Here is a 22,725-nt window from a genome sequence, read left to right on the forward strand (position 1 = left end):
TTCCATTCATAGGATGCCTGTGAAACTGGTTAACAACTGACAGAAAAGAAAATCTGCTCTCAAATGACATTTCCATATTTTAAAAAAAACCAAAAACAAATACAGCCCAACTCAAAAAGAAAAGAGAATAAAACGTTTCCCAAATCTGAGGGTTTTAAGACACACAGAAGCATTACTGTGACGCTTTCCTGACATACAGGAAAGGAAAAACAGAGAAATGTTTTTCAAAACGTTTGAATCGTTTTTGTTACACCCATGCAGCCACAGAGAAGGCCCTCCCCCGGGGGGGTCGACCGTCGACACCAGCTAGCTGATGGAATCCGGAGAAGGCCAACCCTGTGAGATCTAATGGGTCTGTGGGAGGTAATTGGCAGGAGGCGGTCTCTCAAGTACCCAGGTCCGATACCATATAGGGCTTTAAAAGTAACGACTAGCACCTTGAAACACATCCGGAGTCCAATAGGCAGCCAGTGCAGCTCGCGGAGGATAGGTGTAACGTGGGTGTACCGAGGTGCACCCACAATCGCTCGCGCGGCTGCATTCTGGACAAGCTGAAGTCTCCGAATGCTCTTCAGGGGCTGCCCCATGTAGAGCGGTGGGCCTAGAACTTTTGTTCTTCTGGTTTCTAGCTTGGTACCGGAACCACTACAGCAAACAAGCTGTCACCCAGATTAGGCCCAAGAAATTTATTTATGTTTCTTTGCAAAGAAATGCGTTTGTGTGCATCAGGGGTGTTATTCAGCGGGTTCTGAACAGTTCTGGAGAACCAGTAGCAGAAATTTTGAGTAGTTCAGAGAACCGGTAAATACCACCTCTAACTGGCTCCATCCCATCTACTCTCTGCCTCCCGAGTCCCAGATGATCAGGAGGAAAAGGGAATTTTGCACTAACCTTGGTTCCACCACAAATGCGCGAACGACAAAAGCGCGCCTGACTAAACCGCGGTGACAAAACCGTGCCGACAAAACCGTGCCGACGAATGAGTGCTGAAGCGCACCGACAACAGCGCGCCGACAGAAGCGCGCTGTAACCTAACCCTAAAAATAACCCTAAACCTAACCCTAAACCTAACCCTAAACCTAACCCTAAACCTAACCCTAAACCTAACCCTAAACCTTACCTTACCTTAACTTAAATCGCGCTTCTATCGGCGCGCTGTTGTCGGCGCGCTTTTGACATCGCGGTTTTAGCGCCGCGGTTTTGTCGGCGCGCTTTTGACGTTCACGCTTTTGTCGGGTCACGCTAACCTTCCCCTGGAGTGGGGAGGGAATGGAGATTTTGCAGTATTCTTTCCCTGCCACGCCCACCAAGCCACACCCACCAAACCACACCATGCCTACCAGGCCACGCCCACAGAACCGGTAGTAAAAAAAATTGAATCCCACCACTGGTGTGCAAGTTAAGAACGTGTAATTGTTAGCTACTACTTTCACTCTGAAAATAGTGATGGAATTACATAGATCAGTTTCCCATTACAGAAAAATAAACTATACGATTGTACCTTCGTCATGCTAAGGAACTGCTCGCAGGTCAGTGGGTCATCTTCAGGAAGACTGCAGAGGGGCACAGTACTGATTTCTTGAAGGACATCGCTAATACGAAATTCTATTAAGTCGTTTACTCGATCAAGTAGCAGCTCAAGGTTATCTTGAAAAGCAAAGAAGATGCGTTTCATTACCAAGACAATCTGTTTAGTAGCTAAGCCTCTCTCTGAAAACGTTTATGAGGAACACGGCAGTATTTCACACCAACTTTAAGCATCATCTTTTTAGGATAGCAGAATTCAACCTCAAAATTGTCAAAGGGGCAAAAGAAAACATTTCAATGGGATCCGTCTCAAAAGATGCTCAAAACAAGAGTGCAGCTTTTATTGTAATATACCCTTAAAGGAAAGCAGTAGAGGAAGACTTCATATTTATTGATTTATTGCATCATTTTTTTTTTCCTGTCTTTCCTCCAAGAGCTCAAGGCTGTTTATCTCTTTCAGTTTATCTCTTTCTGCCTTTCCAATAAAAGCAGGTGGCAAACACAAGCTTGCTACCTTAAGCTAAGCCCCCCCCTTTTCCCCCCTTTTTACAAACCACAATGGCTGTGTTCTCACCACAGGCTAAGCCAGGTTCAAAGAAATGTAATCACAGATGCCTTTTCCTGCAATAGAATGAGCACTTGAATTAAAGATTTAAAAAAGTCCCACGGGGCAAGATTTTTTCCACCTATGTAAATCAAAATCTTTTTATTTCTTTCGCTACAGCCACAACAGCAACCTCATGCTGTGTGAATTCTCTAACAAAAAATATCAATGAATATCAGAATACTACAGAAATAAGAGTTGGAAGGGACCTTGGAGGTTTTCTCATCCAGCCCTCTATTCAAGCAGGAAACCCTGTAACATTTCAGACAACATAGTTGTCCAATCTCTTCTTTAAAACTTTCAATGTTGGAACACCCACAATTTCGGGAAGCAAGTCGTTCCACTGATTAATTGTTCTGTCAAGAAATTTCTCTTTGGAAAGGGTTGATTCTCTCCTCTTCCCATCCACAGCTTCTTGCCCTGCACTCAGGTGGTTTGAAGAATAGTTGGCCCTGCCTTCTTTGTGGCAACCCCTTAGGTATTGTAACACTACTATCATGTCACCCCTAGTCCTCTTTTTCATTAAACCAGACAATTTCTCGGTATTGGAAAAATGAGCCATAGATGATAAATTGTCTTCCAGCATGCCTATTCCCTGAAGATCCACATGTCTATCTCCACAGTCCAAACTAGGAGGAATTAAAAATAAATAAACAAAGAATAACTATAATTATATGTTTATTAATGGACTTTATTTATGTACATTTTATCTTTTAAGGCTTACCTTTTAATTTTTTATTAAACAAGTTTATTTTGAAGATATGGTATTTCACATATTATCTACAAACATACCTTTATTATTTTATTTTATTTTATATTTTATATTATTTTATATTTTATATTATTTTATAGTTTATATTATTTTATAGTTTATATTATTTTATAGTTTATATTATTTTATAGTTTATATTATTTTATAGTTTATATTATTTTATAGTTTATATTATTTTATAGTTTATATTATTTTATAGTTTATAGTTGTTTATAGTTTATAGTTGTTTATAGTTTATAGTTGTTTATAGTTTATAGTTGTTTATAGTTTATAGTTGTTTATAGTTTTGAGTTTATATTATTTTATATTTTACATTATTTTATATTTTATATTACTATATTACTATATTGCTATATTGCTATATTGCTATATTACCATATTGCTATATTACTATATTTTTTATGTTTTATGTTTTATGTTTTAATTATGTATTTTGTATTTTGTATTATTTTGTATTATTTTGTATTATTTTGTATTTTGTATTATTTTGTATTTTGTATTATTTTGTATTTTGTATTATTTTGTATTTTATATTATTTTGTTATTTTATATTATTTTATATTTTATATTATTTTATATTTTATATTATTTTATATTTTATATTATTTTATATTTTATATTATTTTATATTCTATATTCTATATTCTATATTCTATATTCTATATTCTATATTCTATATTCTATATTCTATATTATTTTACATATTTTATATTATTTTATATTATTTTATATTTTATATTATTTTATATTTTATATTATTTTACATTTTACATTTTACATTTTACATTTTACATTTTACATTTTACATTTTACATTTTACATTTTACATTTTACATTTTACATTATTTTACATTTTATATTTATATATATTTATGTTCATGAATTTCAGTCATTACTGCCGGATCTATCTATATACCATGAAGATTAGACAGATGCAACATTTCTCAACCTTAGCAAGTTTTAAGATTTCTGGACTTCAACTCCCAGAATTCCCCAGCCACTATGCTGGCTGAATAATACTGGGAGTTGAAGTCCAGACATCTTAAACTTGCCGAGGTTTGAGAAAAAACTGAAATAGACTATATATAAAGACTTACTAAGTTTACTGAAAATATTCTCCAAATAGGTTTCAATATTCAGGGATGTCCAGGTCAGTGCGGTTATTCCTGGTTGGATCGACTCATCCACTTTAGCCAAATGAGGAGCCATTAGAGCATGAAGTGGGACTTGGATTTTTGATTTTACTCTCTTATATTCTGCCAGCATCATCTGAAAAAGAACCAACTTAATTTGTGACTGATAGTATAATTGCAGATTCACTTAACGGGTCACGATCTGTTGCAAACATTTCAAAGTTTATTTGCATAACCTGTGACTGAAAATAGAAATATTGAAAATAGGTCAAAAAATCAAAAATTGCGATTGGAAATTAAGAGGAAGTAAAACAGGGTTATTGTGATTGTTTTTCAGCACATTGAAGTATAAAGTATGCAGAAGTTCTTTAAATGACAACTAGACAGAGACCTTCAAACTTCCTTTTTTTTGTTAGCTAATGAAATAAATGTAGCCATAATTTATTCATCTTTACATCTAAGTTAGATCCCCGTTTCAGGGGCTAGAGAACCTGAACTAAATCAGCTTTTTATGGGTATGTTTAGCAGCAAATGTTATGCAACTATTTAAAGAAGTCGGGGGGGGGGAGATGCCTTTAAAAAAAAAAAATAATAATGCCTTTTACCTGTAGTTTATTGAAATTCCGTTTGTAAGCATCCTGTTTGTCTTGAATAGCAATGGCCAGTGGTGGGATTTCTAGCCCCATGCGTGTCATGCATTTCGCTTCCCTGATTAAGGTGAGAATCTCAGGATCAAAATTCACAAATATTTCTCCAGTCTCTGGAGCTTTCACCAATAATGATGCTTGAAGTCCTGCTTTAATTAGCTCAACCTGGAAATAACAAGTGTTCCACATATTAACCTCATCAAATAGCACATTGTCACAGGAAGCTATCCAGAGTTTCAGAGAAGAACTAGTAAACAGGTTCAGCCACACATAAGCATTTGACTTTTTCTGACCTAAACAGTGTGCCAGGCCTGCATATATATTCCTTTTAGAATTTTGGCCTGCCGCTGTTTCTTTAGTATAGTTGATGGGAAGGGGGAATAGACAGGAGTGAGATTGTGGAATGTATTGTTTTCCATTCTTTACTAGAAGCCAAGTTCATCCTTTGTCTCCACACTTTTACACCTGACTGGAAGCAGCTGGGTGGAGACGCCAGCGTGGAAGAAGACGATTGGACCATGTGATGGATTGTGGGCGTGGAGACAAGATCATGAACTTTTAACTGGGTGGGATTCTGATGTCATTTCCAGTATTGGGATTAACACAGATGTGCCTAAGATGTCTGCTTTATTAAATTGGTACAAAAAGGATAGTTTTGCCTTGGACTCTGATTTAATTCTGCATGATACTTAGAACGCTGACACAGTGATAGATCCCAGCTCTTCTAGCCACATTATGTAGAACTTTCCTTGACACGCTGACCAAGCTTACATCAATAAAATTGAGGGACATTAATTCAATATCCTAGTTACTGTAGCAGGGCAAACTAATCATATTGGTTTATTATCTCATACATCCACTGTTGCTGCTACAGTCCCAAGTGTGATTCTAAAAAAAATGCTAAATGTATATTAAGTATAATCTTTATTGTCATTGTACTTAAATACAACAAAATTGGTTGTATATTAAACATCTAAGTATATTAATAACAAAAGGGACACAGTGGCTCAGTGGCTAAGATGCTATGCTTGTCAATCAGAAAGGTCAGCAGTTCGGCAGTTTGAATGCCTAGCGCCGTGTAACGGAGTGAGCTTCTGTTACTTGTCCCAGCTTCTGCCAACCTAGCAGTTCGAAAGCATGAAAAAATGCAAGTAGAAAAATAGGGACCACCTTTGGTGGGAAGGTAACAGTGTTCTGTGCACCTTCAGCATTTAGTCATGCCGGCCACATGATCACGGAGACATCTTCACACAGCGCTGGCTCTTCAACTTTGAAACGGAGATGAGCACTGTCCCCTAGAGTCAGGAACGACTAGCACATATTTCGAGGGGAACCTTTACTTATATTAATAGCCGAGGTGGCGCAGTGGGTAGAGTGCAGTACTGCAGGCCACTTCAGCTGACTGTTATCTGCAGTTCAGCAGTTCAAATCTCACCGGCTCAGGGTTGACTCAGCCTTCCATCCTTCCGAGGTGAGTAAAATGAGGACCCAGATTATGGGGGCGATATGCTGACTCTGTAAACCGCTTAGAAAGGGCTGAAAGCCCTATGAAGCGGTATATAAGTCTAACTGCTATTGCTATAACAAAACACTCCACAATGTTCATTATAAAAATATGCAGCACATCGCAGTCCAGTACCTGTTGAAGCCATCCTCTGTGATAGACGATTTCAAACTCAAGGAGGACTTTAGCCACTCGGTTGTAGTTGCGAATTATAGGCTTCGCTTTTTCTGTCTGCAGAACTGTGGAATGTTTTTGGAATAGATTCATAGGTTCCTGGATTCGGTGAAATAGCTGCCGTGCCCACAAGATCTTACCGGCCATGGGAGGAAGATTACGAGCCAGAGGAGGATCATTCTTGTGTTTTGAATACAGCCTAGTAACCATCTCAATGTCACGATCATAGTTTTGCAGAATGATCTGATATTTATTAGCAATGCCAAGATTAGGGATTCCAAGTCTATGAAAAAAAAAAACATCATCATAATCACGAAGGTTCAGTACATTTATTTTTCAATTAATTATTCTGAAGAAGATTAGATTAGTTTAACTTTCTGAAGCAACATATTGGCTCCTTCATCAACTCCATGGGATCACTTAGCCGTAGCACATTGATATGTCAAACAGGAATGGACAAATCTATGTTACTGGGGAACTAAGAAAAAAAGTAGATTTATTTATTTGCATGATGAAATGTGATATGCACCATTTTGTCACATAAATTTTAAGTAGAAGGGTGCAAAAGATTTCAAACTCAAAATACTTTCCAGTTCTAAATATGACTACAAAATGGTTCTGACTTTCTCAGGATTCTCTGACCCATTTCACAATATTGTAGGTATTATATTGCATTGCCCTGCATTGTATTTTCATTTCTGTAATGTGTAATGTGCTGAATTCCAAAAGGGCTTTGAGCAGCTTGTAGCAGCATATAAAAGTACAACAAAAAGAACTTGGGAAAATAACCAAACTTCAAAACTCAGCAAAGATCCATCTCCTAGCCATTTATATCGCAAGAAAAATAGTCCTAACAGCAGTACTGTAATTGCCTGTTTTATGCTTGAAAGAATGTTTCTTGGTTCAAATACTACCAGTGTTCTGACCCCCTCCTCCATCCAGTAACGAATGCTGAGACAAGCTTAACTGGAATGTACTTTAATACCAAGACACCAAAACCTCGGTGGCTGAAAGCCAAGCAGAACAAACAGATAAGGACCTTGGCAGCAACTCAGACAAACTCGGGCAGCAATAAACACAGATAAGGCTTGGCAGCAATCCAGCCTGCCAAGTTCACAGCACTGTCCTCCAACATTCAATCCTCCGTTGACTTCTGCAAAGAGGGCCGTGTGCACAAGTAGCTTTTTATAGTCTGGAGAAGAGCCTAATGACCACCAGCTGAGTGCAATCACCTCCTGTAATTGCATAATTGTTCCTGATGCCTAGTAGCTCTTTGATGGTGTGCATCCAGGAACAACTCACTGCTGGCCTCCGGCTCACTCTCCCTTGTCTCCTCCCCACTGGTCCAAGGCTCAGGCGCCTCCTGGTGGCCAACCAGCCTCTCTGCGCCCTGCTCGGAGTTGGAACCCTGTCCAGGGTCCTCCACATCCTCCAGAGCCGACTCAGAGGGCCCCTCGCTGTCGGAGTCTGGTGGCAGCTCCAACAGCACCTGCTGGGCCACAACGTACCAGTAACGTTGGAACTTCTCTTTCAAACTATAAAATATAAGTTTTAGATTCCAAATGTTTTGAATTCCAAATGTTTTTAATTTTACTCAAAACGCATTTTGTTTGTGGAAGTGTTCAGATAACTTTTTTAAGGAAAGGTGTTGTTATTCTTGTCTGCTGAAATCTGTTAAATAAGCCATATATTTTATTTCAAAGAACCTATGGGAAGCATGCTAGCTAGCTAAATTTACCCAAGATTGGCAAGGTAAAGTATTTTTTAACACACATGCCTCACTGTGTGATCTTAAGAATGAATGGACATTAGGTATCTTATGCTGGGTATATATGAAAGTTGAAGGTTCTTTAGGTTATATCAGTGGTGGGATTCAGCCAGTTTGCACCTATTTGGGAGAACCGGTTGGTAACTTTCTAAGTAGTTCAGAGAACCGGTTGTTGGAAGAAATCTCCTTTTGTTTTTTTCCCACTTCACAGGGCTAATCCTGTAAGGAAGGCAGGAAGGAAACATTCAGGTGTTCTTTCTAGCCTAATCTCTATTGCCCTGCTTACAGGAACTGCCTCTCCGATTAACCCTTATTACATTGTAACAGCTAAGGCGAAGCGCCCATCCACCTGAGTGACCTTGAGTTGGCCACACCCACCCAGTCACATGACCACCGAGCCCCACCTACCCAGATGGTCATTAGGGCAGAGAACCGGTTGTTAAATTATTTGAATCCCACCACTGCGTTATATGATTTGATTCTGTTCCCACTCTTCGTTTTGGTTTGATTAATTTCCCAAATTAAATTAACATATACGTGATGCTGAATTTCTAAACTATGAATATTTTCCTCTTACAGACAATGTTGGCATTATTTTGCTTGGTATACAGCAGATGATAATCCTATGTTACTAGAAAATAAGTTACTCTGCTCTACTCTAGGTCCATAATCATGATTTTTGTTATCTACTTTTAAGCTCTCTGTTCTTTCTAAAAAAAACAACAACTTGAAATTGATTATTATGTTGAAATATGGTCCAGATTTAATGATTAGGTCAACAAATGGATTAATTCCATATGAGTATTTATTCTTATCATATGGATCTTTTTTCTTATTTCTTCTTTTTTCTCATTATTACCTGGAGATTTAATCACTATGGTATGTTTAATTTTTTTGTACCATCATTATTCAATGAAGTCTTTTTCCTTTATATGTATTAATTTAACAATATTTTTTTTAAAAAAATGACAGAACCTCTAGATTCACAGGTTCTAGGTTTGTATGTCCCAATTTTCAGAAATTGAGATAATTGGACTTCACTCATCCTGCTGCTAGCTTTTTTTTTTTCAACAATTAAAAAAATCCTTTCTATATGTTATAGAGATAGGTGCTTTATAGACTAAAAACAAAATCTTCCAAATGTGATTCAAAATCGAAAGAGACTATAAAAGTATATTGGCATTATTAGCATTATTTTTCCAGATAACTCTAAGTAAAAAAAACACGATCATGTTTCAACCTTTCAAATTTCTTCAGCGTGTCAAGCGCTCTTTCAGTGTTCAAAATCTTTTCAAAAGTCGTATCCATAAACATCTGTAATTGTTGCTGTAGAAAGAAGCAAAAATGGATAGAGAATGTTGATAGGCACAATCACTAAATTTATAAAATCACGTTAGCCATTTTTACCCAAGCTTTTACTGAATAAATGACAATTGGCAAAATTCACACAAACTATGAAATCCTAAACTATGATGCAGAGAGTACAACAAACTTGTTACATGTCAAACACAAGCAACTATTATTGTTACATTTACTTCCCAACTCCAGGAATTCAGCTGCTTATACCAAGTTTGTTATATTGAATACGTCCCCAAGATTCCATTGCATTCTTGTACAATGGTAGCCAAGAAAGGGACTAGTCCAGGGGTGGGTTTCTCGCCCCATTCCAACCGGTTCGGTTGGAACGAGGCCGGCGGCGTCCTCGTGCATGCGCGCGGCGCGCACATACATACTAGCATCTGTGCGATGCTCCAGCTGCTCCTGGAGGATCGCGCAGGCGCTGTATGCGTCCTGCGCTTGCGTGGAAGCGCAGAATTCGGCAAAACCGGGTAAGGAGTGGGCGCGGGCGCGCGGGCGCGGGGGGGGGCCTTCGCCGTTCCCGGAAGTTACTTACTTCCGGGTTCGGCGACCAACCGGATTGCAGGGACCGCCGCGAACCGGTTGAAACCCACCCCTGGACTAGTCAAACTGGAGAATCCTTGTGGCATAGGCAAAGAGAATCTAGAGACCATCAAATGTTTGTATTTACTGTTCTGAAGACCACATAACTCATTATCCAATAATCAAAATCATATTGCACTTTTGTACATACTAGACATCGGGGAATAATGACCATTTCCTACCTGCCCCTCCCCCCCTCCCCAGTGTGGTCCATTAAAATGAGTTTTTGCTGTAGAAATTTTAATGAATAGACCAACCCAAACAAAATATTAATTATTAAAATTTTGAAAACTATGAAATTGGGAAGAACCAAACTTACATGTAGTTCATTTGTTTGCTTGCAAAACTCTTCATAGTCCTGGTCAAAATCGGTTTTCCTCTGATCTATGAAATTGTACTGTTTTTTCTTTATAGTGGCAACAATACTCTAAATGCAATTGGAAATATGAATATTTGAAAGGTTATATTATTCTCATCATTTCTTGTGCTTATAATAAAGATATATAATGTGAAGACTATTTTGCATCATTCCAAGATAATGTTTTTTACAACCAAATCCTTTCTGAAACACAATTCATTTTTCTAAGGAAACAAAGTATTTGAAACATGCAAATTTGCACAGTATATTTGTCAGGTCATCTCCTACAATATCCATGTTACACTTTCTGATGCAATAAAAATGCTTCTTACAGAAAACATGCAGAAAAACCCAGAAATCATTATCACCACCGCAAATCATAACCTTAATAGACCTGTTGTGAATTACCTCCCATTGCTCTTTCATTGCTGCAGTCTGTACAAATAAAAGTACAATAAGCTATTTTACTACATTAACATAGAAGCAATTGTGTGAAACCTCAAAATCCTTTATAACATCAAAAAAATTAATTTCTAGAATTCTCTGGGGGAAATTACCAAAATTGAGTTGACAAAATGTCTGTGCTGCTGTGATTACACACCCTTTCAAAATGACTTGGAATAAGTATTTTGGAACTCACACAACAGCAGTTCTACTAAGTCATAGATTCAAGCATATATATATATATATATATATATATATATATATATATATATATATATATATATATATATATATATATATATATATATATATATATATATATATATATATATATATATATATATATATATATATATATATATATATATATATATATCTGCCTGCCTGCCTGCCTGCCTGCCTGCCTGCCTGCCTGCCTGCCTGCCTGCCTGCCTGCCTGCCTGCCTGCCTGCCTGCCTGCCTGCCTGCCTGCCTGCCTGCCTGCCTGCCTGCCTGCCTGCCTGCCTGCCTGCCTGCCTGCCTATTTGGATAAATATATATATTTAGAGTTACAACCCCCGGTAGTTCACTACTTCCATTCTCTGTCCATCGGCTCGTCACAAGAGACCATCCAGACAGAAACCCAATATTTTTACTGTTGCCTTTGTTACATTTGTGTAGTATTTGTGCTGATAAATAAATAAAGGGGTTGTGACTTTAAATATATACCTTTCTCCCTGGCTCAGCTGATAACAGATCAGAGCCTGTGGCTTAGTGGTTAATACATCTGCCTAATATACAATACAGCCCAGGTTCGAATCCCAGTAAGGGTATGGCTAGCTGATGAGAGCTAAATAGCTTGAAATAGATCAATACTAGTCTCCCTTTATTTATTTATCAGCACAAATACAACACAAATGTAACAAAGGCAACAGTAAAAATATTGGGTTTCTGTCCTGATGGTCTCTTGTGACGAGCCGACAGAGAATGGAAGCAGTCTGCTTCCTCCCATATTTGGGCATACCAGGGGTTGTGACACTAACTAACTAACTAACTAACTAACTAACTAACTATCTATCTATCTATCTATCTATCTATCTATCTATCTATCTATCTATCTATCTATCTATCTATCTATATATATATATTTCAGATTTCTGCATCAGTATGAAAACAACACAGCTACTTTAAGAATCATATTAGATGACTTTTTAAAGAGCCACATGGTTTTTCTATTTTCTTAAGAAAGATGGGAAAAATGAGATGAATGGGAAAAAATGAATTTTATTCCTTTTTCAATGAATAACAAAGAGATGCCATGTTTACACAAATCCAAAGCCATGTTTGAGTCTCATTTTTGAATAGCCATAGTCTTAGTTAATGGAAGTTCATAGTGAACAGGTCAAGATCTTGAAGTTTCAGCCTCAATATAGATCACATTTTTATTGGGCACTTAATTGTGATGTCTGTTCTTTTTATTATTCTTATTATTATTACTTCTCTTTCTTTTTAGCATTAACTTTATTGAAGAAATTTTTACAAAGTAAAAGTTTAAAGAGAAAGAGAAATAAAGGAAAGTGGTAAGTAAATAAACAAGAAATAAAAAATAAAAATAAACAGAAGTGGCTTTCAATCTTCTTTACAGCAATCATAAATGCAGTTACGTTTTTATCCTTTCTCTCTCTAGCTATATGGTTGCTCCCTTCCTTCCATATTCTATTCTTTCTAATTGCCAAACCCATAAATTACTGGTTTCATTTTTCCCCATTTTCAGCAAAAAAAAAAAGATCCTTAAAGACTTTCCAGCACCTGACAAATGTAGTTATTGTTTTTCCCCCCTAATCAAACAAGTCAATTTTGCCATCTCTGCAAATTCTGTTTTTCTGTATTAATTCTAATCCTTGAGACAGAATTCTTTTCCCTCCAAAACAACTGACATTGTATCATATAAAGCTAGAGGGAGTTTTAGGACAAAATTACCATTGCCAGTTTTGCATTCAGCAATAATATGGGAAGTTCTACCCAGAATTCTACATCAATAAGGTCAAATTTGCCAGACAGGAAAATAAAAGTAATGGTGTTGCCACCGGAAAGCCATAAGGAAGCAATTAGACCATTTGACCCTTGGGGGAACTAAAGGAACCACAGTATGGTGTTGTGGCCCAGCAGGCGCCGTTGGAGCTGCCACCAGACTCCGACAGTGAGGGGCCCTATGAGTCAGCTTTGGAGGATGTGGAGGACCCTGGACAGGGTTCCGACTCCAAGCAGGGCGCAGAGAGGCTGGTTGGCCACCAGGAGGCGCCCGAGCCTTGGAGCAGTGAGGAGGAGACAAGGGAGTATATCCTGACGTCATGCATTGGAGCAGTGGGGAGGAGACAAGGGAGTTGGTCCAGGATGCCCGGCAATGGAGGGCTAATAGGCTTAAAGAACAGTTATGCAGTTACAGGAGATAATTGAACTCAGCTGGTGGCAATTAGGCTCCTCTCCAGACTATAAGAGGACTGCTTGTGCACATGCCCCATTGCAGGAGTCAATGCATTGACTAAATGTTGGAGAACTTTTGTGGCTAGCTTGGCAGGCTGGATTGCTGCCAAGGTTAGTCTGTGCTGGATTGCTGCCATGTCTTGTCTGTGCTGGATTGCTGCCAAGGACCTGTCTGTCTTTTAATAAATTCCTTAAAGTATCTTTGACTCGGCATGCTTTGGTGTAGGACGAGGGGGGTCTAGAACAGTATGGTATCAGCAATGATGAACTAAATTTCACAGGTTTCAGAACCACAGTTAATAATCATGTTTATGTTATTTCCGATAGTAAGGAATGCTTTTCTCAAAGGTGCTTTTTCCAAAAGGTTACTCGACTGTCTTGTGTGTGCTTTTCTCTGAAAATGTTTTGCTTCTCATCCAAGAAGCTTCTTTCAGTTGAACTGAAGAAGCTTCCTGGATGAGAAGCAACTCGTTTTCAAAGGGGAGGGAGACAAGAAAGTCCAGTTGCCTTTTGGAAAAAGCACCTTTGGGATACCCATGACCTAGATGAGTCTTCACACAGACACAGTCATGTTTTCTATGATGTAGTCATTAAAGCATCAGGCTAGAAATCTGAAGACAGTAAGCTCTACTCCTGCCTTAGATGTGAAGCTAGCTGGATGGCCTTGGGCCAGTTCCTCTCTCTCAGCCCTAGGAAGAAAACGATAGAAAACCACTTCTGAAATCTTGCCAAGAAAACTCAGGGACTTGGTCCAGGCAATCATTAGGAATCAACTCTTACTTGAAATCATGCACACACACAAATTACTAAGTTAACTAAAAAGACAAGAACTTTATATTGCAGGAAGCCATTAAGAGTTGCTTATGTAGGGCTACTAAAATCTGAAACCAATTCAGTGGGCAATCTGTTTTACTTACGAACTCAGCATATTCAATGTGGGCAAGTTGCTAGTTTTGGATATCAAACACAGACCACCAGCTCAAGCGGTGATTTTAAAGCAGAGAGTAATGAGCAGGCTAACTCTACAAACAGCTGCCACAGCGGCTGGGTTCATACCTCACATTAAATCACAGTTTGTTTTAGTACAGCTTGCTGAAAAAGGTCAAAGTGGCTTGTTTCCCAGGTGTTAAAACATTCGTCATGCTTTACAAACAGTAGCTGAGTTCATATCATGCTAGATGAGAAATAAAATGTCATAGCTTGATGGGATGTGCAGGCTCTGAAACAGTTCAGCTGAGGTAGTCCATAGAATTCAGAGAATTCTTAATCCATCATAGAAAAGAAAGAGTATTTTCTGTTCTGACCCCCCTCGTTCCACACCAAAGCACACTCTGAGCCAAAGATGAGTTACGGCATTTAATTAACAGACAGACAGGTCCTTGGCAGCAAACCAGTACAGACAAACTTGGGCAGCAATAAACACAGATAAGGCTTGGCAGCAATCCAGCCTGCCAAGCTCATAACAATGTTCTCCAACATTGATTCCTGCATTGACTTCTGCAAGAGGAGCGTGTGCACAAGTAGTCTTTTTATAGTCTGGAGAGGAGCCTAATGACCACCAGTTGAGTGCAATTACCTCCTGTAACTGTGCAACTGTTCCTGACGCCTATTAGCTCTTCGATGCCGTGCATCCAGGAACAACTCCCTTGGCTCCTCCCCACTGCTCCAATGCATGATGTCACGATCACACTCCCTTGTCTCCTCCCCACTGCTCCAAGGCTCAGGTGCCTCCTGGTGGCCAACCAGCCTCTCTGCGCCCTGCTCAGAGTCGGAACCCTGTCCAGGGTCCTCCACATCCTCCAGAGCCGACTCATAGGGCCCCTCGCTGTCGGAGTCTGGTGGCAGCTCCAACGACTCCTGCTGGGCCACAACAATTTTCTATCTACAATACTCTCCCTAGGCAATCATTCATATATTTGCACTTGAAATTTATATATCCCATTCCCACCATTATAATGGTCAGTGGTTCCAATTGCTATGACACATTCCAAAATATCTGGAGGCCAAAGAAATTGCATTTTTCTGGACCTCGGTAATATTGGTTAAGACAAAACGAATACTGCATACCTGATACTTAGTTGCCATTACTTCTAATCCTTCCATCTTCGAGTCTTGTAAGACTGAGTAAGTTGTGATGGTATCAAAGATATGTATAATTTTAAGTAGGCGGCGATGGAAAGTTTCAAATTTTCCAAATATATACATTTCACTAAAGTCAAACTGCCGTTCAGTTGGATTCTCTTCCAATTTCTGTTTGGTCTTGTGAAAACAGTTTTGGTATTCCTTAGCAACATAAACCAAGATATAAATATATGGAAATAAGTATTAATTGCAACGTTGTTCATAATACTTTTAAGGACTCATATAGGCGCTTAAAAGTTATTTTCCCTCGTGAAGTTCCAATTATGCCCTTCCCCAGTTAACCCAAGGCTGTATTCTGATTTTGTCTTCTACCAACTGTAAATATTACCTGCTTAAGTCTTATAGCAGCTTGTATTTTTTCCAAAACTACATCCTGCGGTTGATCCCAAATGGTTGAAGTGTTGTTATTAGTAATATAAGCTTTGCAGGCTGTTATCATTTGATTTGTAACCTGAAAGTAGAATGATAGGTCTTTGTCTCAAAAAATTTGTGTGGAACCAAGAGATTTTGAGGTCCATTTTCTTTCACAGCCAGCAGCTAAATCAGTGGTGGGTAACTTGCAATCTTTCTCATGTTGCTAAACTACACTATGGAACAATCTCCCCGTGGAGATTCGTACCCTCACCACCGTCCAGGCCTTCCGCACAGCCCTCAAGAACTGGCTAACCCGTCAGGCCTGGGGATAATCTTATTTTCGCCCCTCCCAAATGCTGAGTGAATGTTGAGTTTTATTGTCTAATTTACTCGTGCACATTTCTTTTTTCGTATTGTCCTACACTCCCCTTCCTTTTTGATTGTAAGCCGCCCTGAGTCCCCTCAGGGAAAAGGGCGGCCTATAAATAAATAAATCTACAATCTACAATCCCATGTAACTCACTACTGGTTATACTGGATCAGCTGCTGAGTTTCACTCATTACTTTTCATTGTAGACTTTTCTTTCATTCCCAGTTTATAATTAACATAACCAACCTGTTTAATAAGGGCAACTAAGTTTTTGTAAAGTAAGAACAACAGGTCAATAAGTTTAGCTGTGAGGTAATGATAAACCAATTTCATCTATCCTAATAATCAGTCCAAATGATTTATCAATAATCTCCATTTTAGGGCTCAACAGATCCTGTTTTTTTAATTAATTTTTTTAATCCTCTCTATATTTCAAAAAAATATATTTAATTACTTAAGGAAAGTCTGTATTTCTTAAGATGGATAAGCATACCCCTCAATTATTCTTGTTAGGTATAATTACTGATTGTACAGTTATAGAGACTAACTTGATTTTGCATTTAATAATCACAGCAAGACTGTTGGTGGCGCAATACTGGAAGAAGGAAGATTTGCCTACTATTCAAGAATGGACATTAAAAGTAACAAACCTAGCAAAGATGGCTAAAATATCAGCATATCTCAAGGACCACTCCAATGAGAGATATAAACTGGAGTGGAGAAGATGGATTGACTATACTCAAAATAAATACGGGACTAAGAAATTCCAGATAGTTTATGACTGAAGAAACAAGGAATGATATAATCTGTTTAGAGTTAGCCTAACAAAAGAGGAGTTAAAGCTCAAATGAAAGATGATACTAACTTTCTTTAAGTTTATTTTAGAACATCTTTGTTAATGATTTATACCCTGTTTTTTTCAATAAAAAAAAAGATGGATAAGCATAACAGAGTTTTGGGAATAGGGTGGCATACAGGTTTAACAAATTATTAATGAGATGTATAAATGCGATAAGTCAATCACATCAATAGATAGGTTATTATTTTCTACGGTACAGTTTTCGATGGCCGACAGTTGCAGGATTCCAATTCTGAAGAAGAGTCAGCCCAACTTGCCTTTACAAAGAGGGAAGTTATCTTCTCGGAAGTGTTATAATAGCGTGAGATGCTGTGGATCATTTTGATAGCATGAATGAGGCCTGGAATCGCATCTACCATGATCACCTGAAACGTTAACAAGATGAATCGTGAGATAGACCTTCATTTAACTAACATCATTTACATCCAGTTAGCATTAGGGCTTCTGTCATCATCCCAAATAGTACTTGCAGTCCTTGCCCAGATAAAGTAATTTTTTAAGTTGCCAAGACTTGAGGCATTTATATGAAATCTGTATTACCCAATATAATATAGGGTGTATCATTGAGTTATAACTCACTTAACTGAGTTAAAGTTGCACGGACAACAATTAACTTGCGATCTGGACATTTCTATTTATTTATTTTTTTATTTATTAGGCTTATATACCGCTTCATAGGGCTTTCAGCCCTCTCTAAGCGGTTTACAAATTTTGTAGCAAATTGAGTCAGCAACTTGCCCCCAACAGTCCGGGTCCTCATTTCACCCACCTCGGAAGGATGGAAGACTGAGTCGACCTTTGAGCCGGTGAGATTTGAACCGCTGAACTGCAGATCGCAGTCAGCTAAAGTGGCCTGCAGATCAGGCCTAACCACTGCGCCACCTCGGCTCCTCTATTTCTGTGCTATTTGCAAATGTGGCAGTTCAATAAGCAGACATTTTTAAACTTACGGGATCAGAGTTATACAGAGGGTCACAGCATTTTTCGAGGGTATACAGATACTTCACGTTGTCCTTGGCTTCGTTTGTTGCGTCAGTGATCCGGGTATCCAGTTCTCGCCAATTCTTTGGAAATGAAAATGAAACAAATGCTATTTAAAAGGGCATCTGGCCCTTTTAAGAGAGACCGCCTCCTGCCATTTACCTCCCAACGACCAATATGATCACACAGATTGGGCCTCCTCCGGGTGCCGTCGGCCGGTCAATGTCGATTGGCGGCCCCCCGGGGGAGGGCCTTCTCTGTAGCTGCTCCGGCCCTATGGAACGATCTTCCCGTTGAGATCCGGACCCCCACTACTCTTCCGGCCTTCCGTAAAGCTGCTAAGACCTGGCTGTTCCGGCAGGCCTGGGGCTGTTGATTAGTATCCAGCCCCACTCTAACAGTATGCGTGGTGTGAAATTTTAACCATTGTATTCTTATTTTTAATTTTTATATATGTTTTTGTCTGCCTGTAAGCCGCCCAGAGTCCCAAGGGAGTGGGCGGCATACAAATGCCAATAAATTCAAATTCAAATTTTAGAAAAGAAGTTTTCTTAAATCTCACAAGAGTTAGAACACCAATTCAATGACAGCAATAAAATATTTTTGCAGGCAATGCTTGGCAGCTTCTAAAAGATGTGGACCGAAACTTTTTAAGTGCTGAAATCATAGATCATGCTGGTTAAAATTCACAGGAGTTCTATACATTTTAACCATCACGATCTACTATTTCAATGCTTAAAATTGAGGTAGGAGTTCTACCAGGAGATTGTTTTCCTTAGCTAAAGTATCTGGCAAAGTCATTTGCATTTTAGGGTATATTTTTTAGTAAATTCAAAAGAATGTTCTGTTTCATTATATCAAACTGCGGCTTTCCCCTGTATATTTGGAAGACAAAAAGAAAAGCCTTTATAGAAGCATAATTTCTGCTGTCCACTTTTTTAAAATACACATTTTGTGCTTTAATTCTGAAATGTGATAAGATTTCAGAGTAAGTCTTCCAGCTTATCGGGCTGCAGGATTTTAAATATGTATGCACTGGTATAAAAATGTTGTTTTTAGGTAGAATATAAATTGTTCCGGAATAATCCAACTCACACACCTTCAGGTGTTTTGATTTAGCAACTGTAAGCACACCAAGCACAGCCTTTACATCTGAAGTCTTGAGCTGATCCAGTAGGTAGTTAAATTTGGATAGCCTCTTCTTCCAGTGATCCAGCTCAGCTCGTGGGCCAAGATCATCCGCTTCTTTCCGTAGCTGGTTATTTTCAGCAATAACCTAAAATTTAAATCAAAATGGTGATTTGGCTAAAATAGAATGTTTGTGCAACATTCCTAGAACATGAAACCATGTGACCTTTTCTTCTCTTCCTTCCTCCCTCCCTTATGGTCATAAATCAAGGACTAAATATACACTGTAATTGGATAAGCTGTCCTATCACGCCATTGGCATTAGATCAACCTCGCTTAAATAAATTCAAAATATGGCAGGGAATTATCCGCAGTCTGCTTGCAATTTGCTGCAATTTTGGCAATGCTAAACTATCAAACTCTCATAGTCTCATTCACCTAAATTTTTAAAAAGGATGATTGCAGCATCAAGAATCAGCATACTGCTAATTAATAAAGCCACGGGTAGAAATAGCAATAGCAATAGCAGTTAGACTTATATACCGCTTCATAGGGCTTTCAGCCCTCTCTAAGCGGTTTACAGAGTCAGCATATTGCCCCCAACAACAATCCGGGTCCTCATTTCACCCACCTCGGAAGGATGGAAGGCTGAGTCGACCTTGAGCCGGTGAGATTTGAACAGCCGAACTGCAGAACTGCAGTCAGCTGAAGTAGCCTGCAGTGCTGCATTTAACCACTGCGCCACCTCGGCTCACAAGGTTTTTCATCAACCTCTGAAATAAAAACTGGGTTCAACATAATGAGGTAGAGAGTTTCTACATTCTTAAGGTCAAGCTAATCTGGCTGCAAAAATCTGGGCCACCTCTATACGAAAGCAAAGAACTCTAGAAAACAATAATTCTTAAACAATTATTATTTTAATATGGTTTTAGTTTAATTTAGTCGTTTCAGTTTAGTTTGGTCTTCCTACTACTGTAAAAGCCCTACATGGCCTAGGACCCGGATATCTACGAGACCGTCTTCTGCCACACACCTCCCTAAGACCAATAAGATCGCACAGGATGGGCCTTCTCCAGGTGCCATCAGCTGAACAATGCCGGCTGGCAACGCCTCGGAGTAGGGCCTTCTCTGTTGCTGCTCCGGCCCTATGGAACGAGCTACCCCCAGAGATCCGGACCCTACCCACTCTCATGGCCTTCCGAAAAGCTATCAAAACCTGGCTATTCCGGCAGGCCTCGGGCTGTTGACCTCTGGATTGAGGTCCAGCCCCGCTTAAATTGGGTGTATGTTGTGTCTTTTTTAAAATTGTTGTGTTTTATTTGTTTTTAATCTTTCTTAATTTTTGTTTCTGTAAGCCTCCCGGAGTCCTCTGGGATTGGGCGGCCTACAAATTTAATAAACAGTAAACAGTAAACAGTAAACTGGACTGGAGATAGGAGACTACAGTAATTGATTCATACTGGGATGGGGAAAAAAGCCGAATCTGTTTTATAGCGCTCATTCCCTGTTGCAAATCAACACCATGAGTGTCTTTCAGCTATAGAAGAAGAAAAAGGATTATCACAGTTAACAACCGCTCCAGAGACAGTACTGAATAAGAATTGTGCATGTGAAAATAATGTGCTTGGCAATCCCTTTTCCCCCCTCTGTCTCTGTGAAAAAGATAAGCAGCTAGATATTGTATATGTAGCACTCCGTATGCAATGGAATATTCATCCAAAAAGGTACCTGTTCAATTTGCTTAATCCACACTTTCATGCAAGCTTCTATTCGTTCCACAGTCTCCATGCTATTTGCTGCCACCAGAAAATCAGCTGGTCCTTTTAACGTTTCCAGATCATAGGTTTCACACTTCTTCAGGACCACCTAAATTATGCATTAGGCAATTATTCTATACATTTCAATATCTCTGCCTAAGAAATTATGGCGACATAATTCAAAGGTTAGCCCAAGGTGTTGGTATCCAAGGCCAATGGTTATCTACATATTATTCCATGCTAGTTTGCTCTGCACAGCAGCACCTGATCAACGGCATATTAGTTACAGTTGAAAACCCCAGAATAATATTATTGCCCTTCTGCCTTCCAAATGGGATGTCTGCTAGACTTTGAGTTTCTTCCGATAGAAGTTCAAAGAGTCTCCTCATCCATATTCTATTTATATTAAAAGCTGATCTGCCACAAACAAAAAAGAAATTTGTTATCGTTCTTTCTATTTTGTCTCTAAGACCCTAAATCACTTCTCCCTGCAGGTAGGACATAATACAGTTGAATGTATCAATATAGAAGTTCTTCCACGTAACAAACAAACAAAAAAAAAGGCTTTAGGAAGAAGGAATTAACCGTTTTCCATATCCTGTCACACAGTTTGGGGTTGGGAGGGGGTTGTTTTGCTTTGCATGGAAAGACATTTAAATTATGCAATCCCTGTTGCCATCTAAAATAGTTAAACTCTGCTGCCGGGAATATAGTTTAGAGATAATAGTTCTTGAGCATATTTGGCACCTCTAGTAATTCTTGCTGCCGTAATTCGTAGAAAATAATTGTTTTAAACATCAGGTAGTAATAATAATTTATGCTGCTTTGCTGCCTAACTCTCAACAACTCTGGTTTATATTGTACAGCGCCTGGAACCTCTTTCTGATGCAGCTGGGTGGTTAAGAAATCCGTAATATAATAAATATAACATAATAAATATAATATAATAAATATAATATAATATAATATAATATAATATAATATAATATAATATAATATAATATAATATAATATAATATAATATAATATAATATAATATAATATAATATAATATAATATAATATAATATAATATAATATAATATAATATAATATAATTAATATAATATAATATAACATAATAAATATAATATAATAAATATAATATAATATAATAAATATAATATAATATAATATAATTAATATAATATAATATAATAATATATAATATAATATAATAAAGTATAATATAATATAATATAATATAATATAATATAATATAGTATAGTATAATATAATATAATATAATAAAGTATAATATAATATAATATAATATAATATAATATAATATAATATAATATAATATAATATAATATAATATAATATAATATAATATAATATAATATAATATAATATAATATAATATAATATAATATAATATAATATAATATAATATAATATAATATAATATAATAAATATAATATAAATAAATGCATGTATGCGTGTGCGTATGCGTATGTATGTTCCAGCATAACTCAGGAACACTTCAAGCAATTTCAACCAAACTTGGTACATAGTCTCTGGAAACATGTAAGAGTAAGACACTCCTAAAACCCTTTGGTGTGTGTGTTCTGTTAAGATACAGCCTGTTGTGCCTTAAAATGGCTTCTACTGTACTGCCGTAAAATGGCTTATTCGGTGCAGCGCAGTGAAGTTGCCATGGTAACGGCTTCACAGTACTCCCCAAGGGGTCTCCCTCTGGTAAGGGGGTGGAGGGAAATCCAACATTAGAAATTACGTTTGGTCCAGACATTTTCCTC

General features: G+C 38.0%; 1 protein-coding gene across 2 annotated transcripts in view; it reads right to left on the reverse strand.

The window, feature by feature from the left end:
• The window catches only part of DNAH5 (dynein axonemal heavy chain 5), a 202,374-nt gene that overhangs the window by 154,384 nt on the left and 25,265 nt on the right, over window positions 1-22,725 (reverse strand). For both annotated transcript variants that reach the window (XM_087721975.1, XM_087721976.1), the window contains exons 6-17: window positions 20,898-21,035; window positions 19,141-19,317; window positions 18,011-18,124; window positions 17,318-17,425; window positions 15,806-15,928; window positions 15,403-15,618; window positions 10,390-10,497; window positions 9,370-9,455; window positions 6,323-6,644; window positions 4,642-4,848; window positions 4,001-4,172; window positions 1,502-1,647 (exon numbers count right to left, since the gene is read on the reverse strand). In XM_087721975.1, the coding sequence (XP_087578101.1) occupies window positions 1,502-1,647; window positions 4,001-4,172; window positions 4,642-4,848; window positions 6,323-6,644; window positions 9,370-9,455; window positions 10,390-10,497; window positions 15,403-15,618; window positions 15,806-15,928; window positions 17,318-17,425; window positions 18,011-18,124; window positions 19,141-19,317; window positions 20,898-21,035 (1,917 nt within the window). The remainder of the gene's footprint in view (window positions 1-1,501; window positions 1,648-4,000; window positions 4,173-4,641; window positions 4,849-6,322; window positions 6,645-9,369; window positions 9,456-10,389; window positions 10,498-15,402; window positions 15,619-15,805; window positions 15,929-17,317; window positions 17,426-18,010; window positions 18,125-19,140; window positions 19,318-20,897; window positions 21,036-22,725) is intronic.

The sequence above is a fragment of the Thamnophis sirtalis genome, unplaced genomic scaffold (genome assembly GCF_051295495.1).
Source record: "Thamnophis sirtalis isolate CommonGarterSnake01/CBP01778 unplaced genomic scaffold, rThaSir2_p1.2 scaffold_8, whole genome shotgun sequence".
Taxonomy (NCBI): Eukaryota; Metazoa; Chordata; class Lepidosauria; order Squamata; family Natricidae; genus Thamnophis; species Thamnophis sirtalis.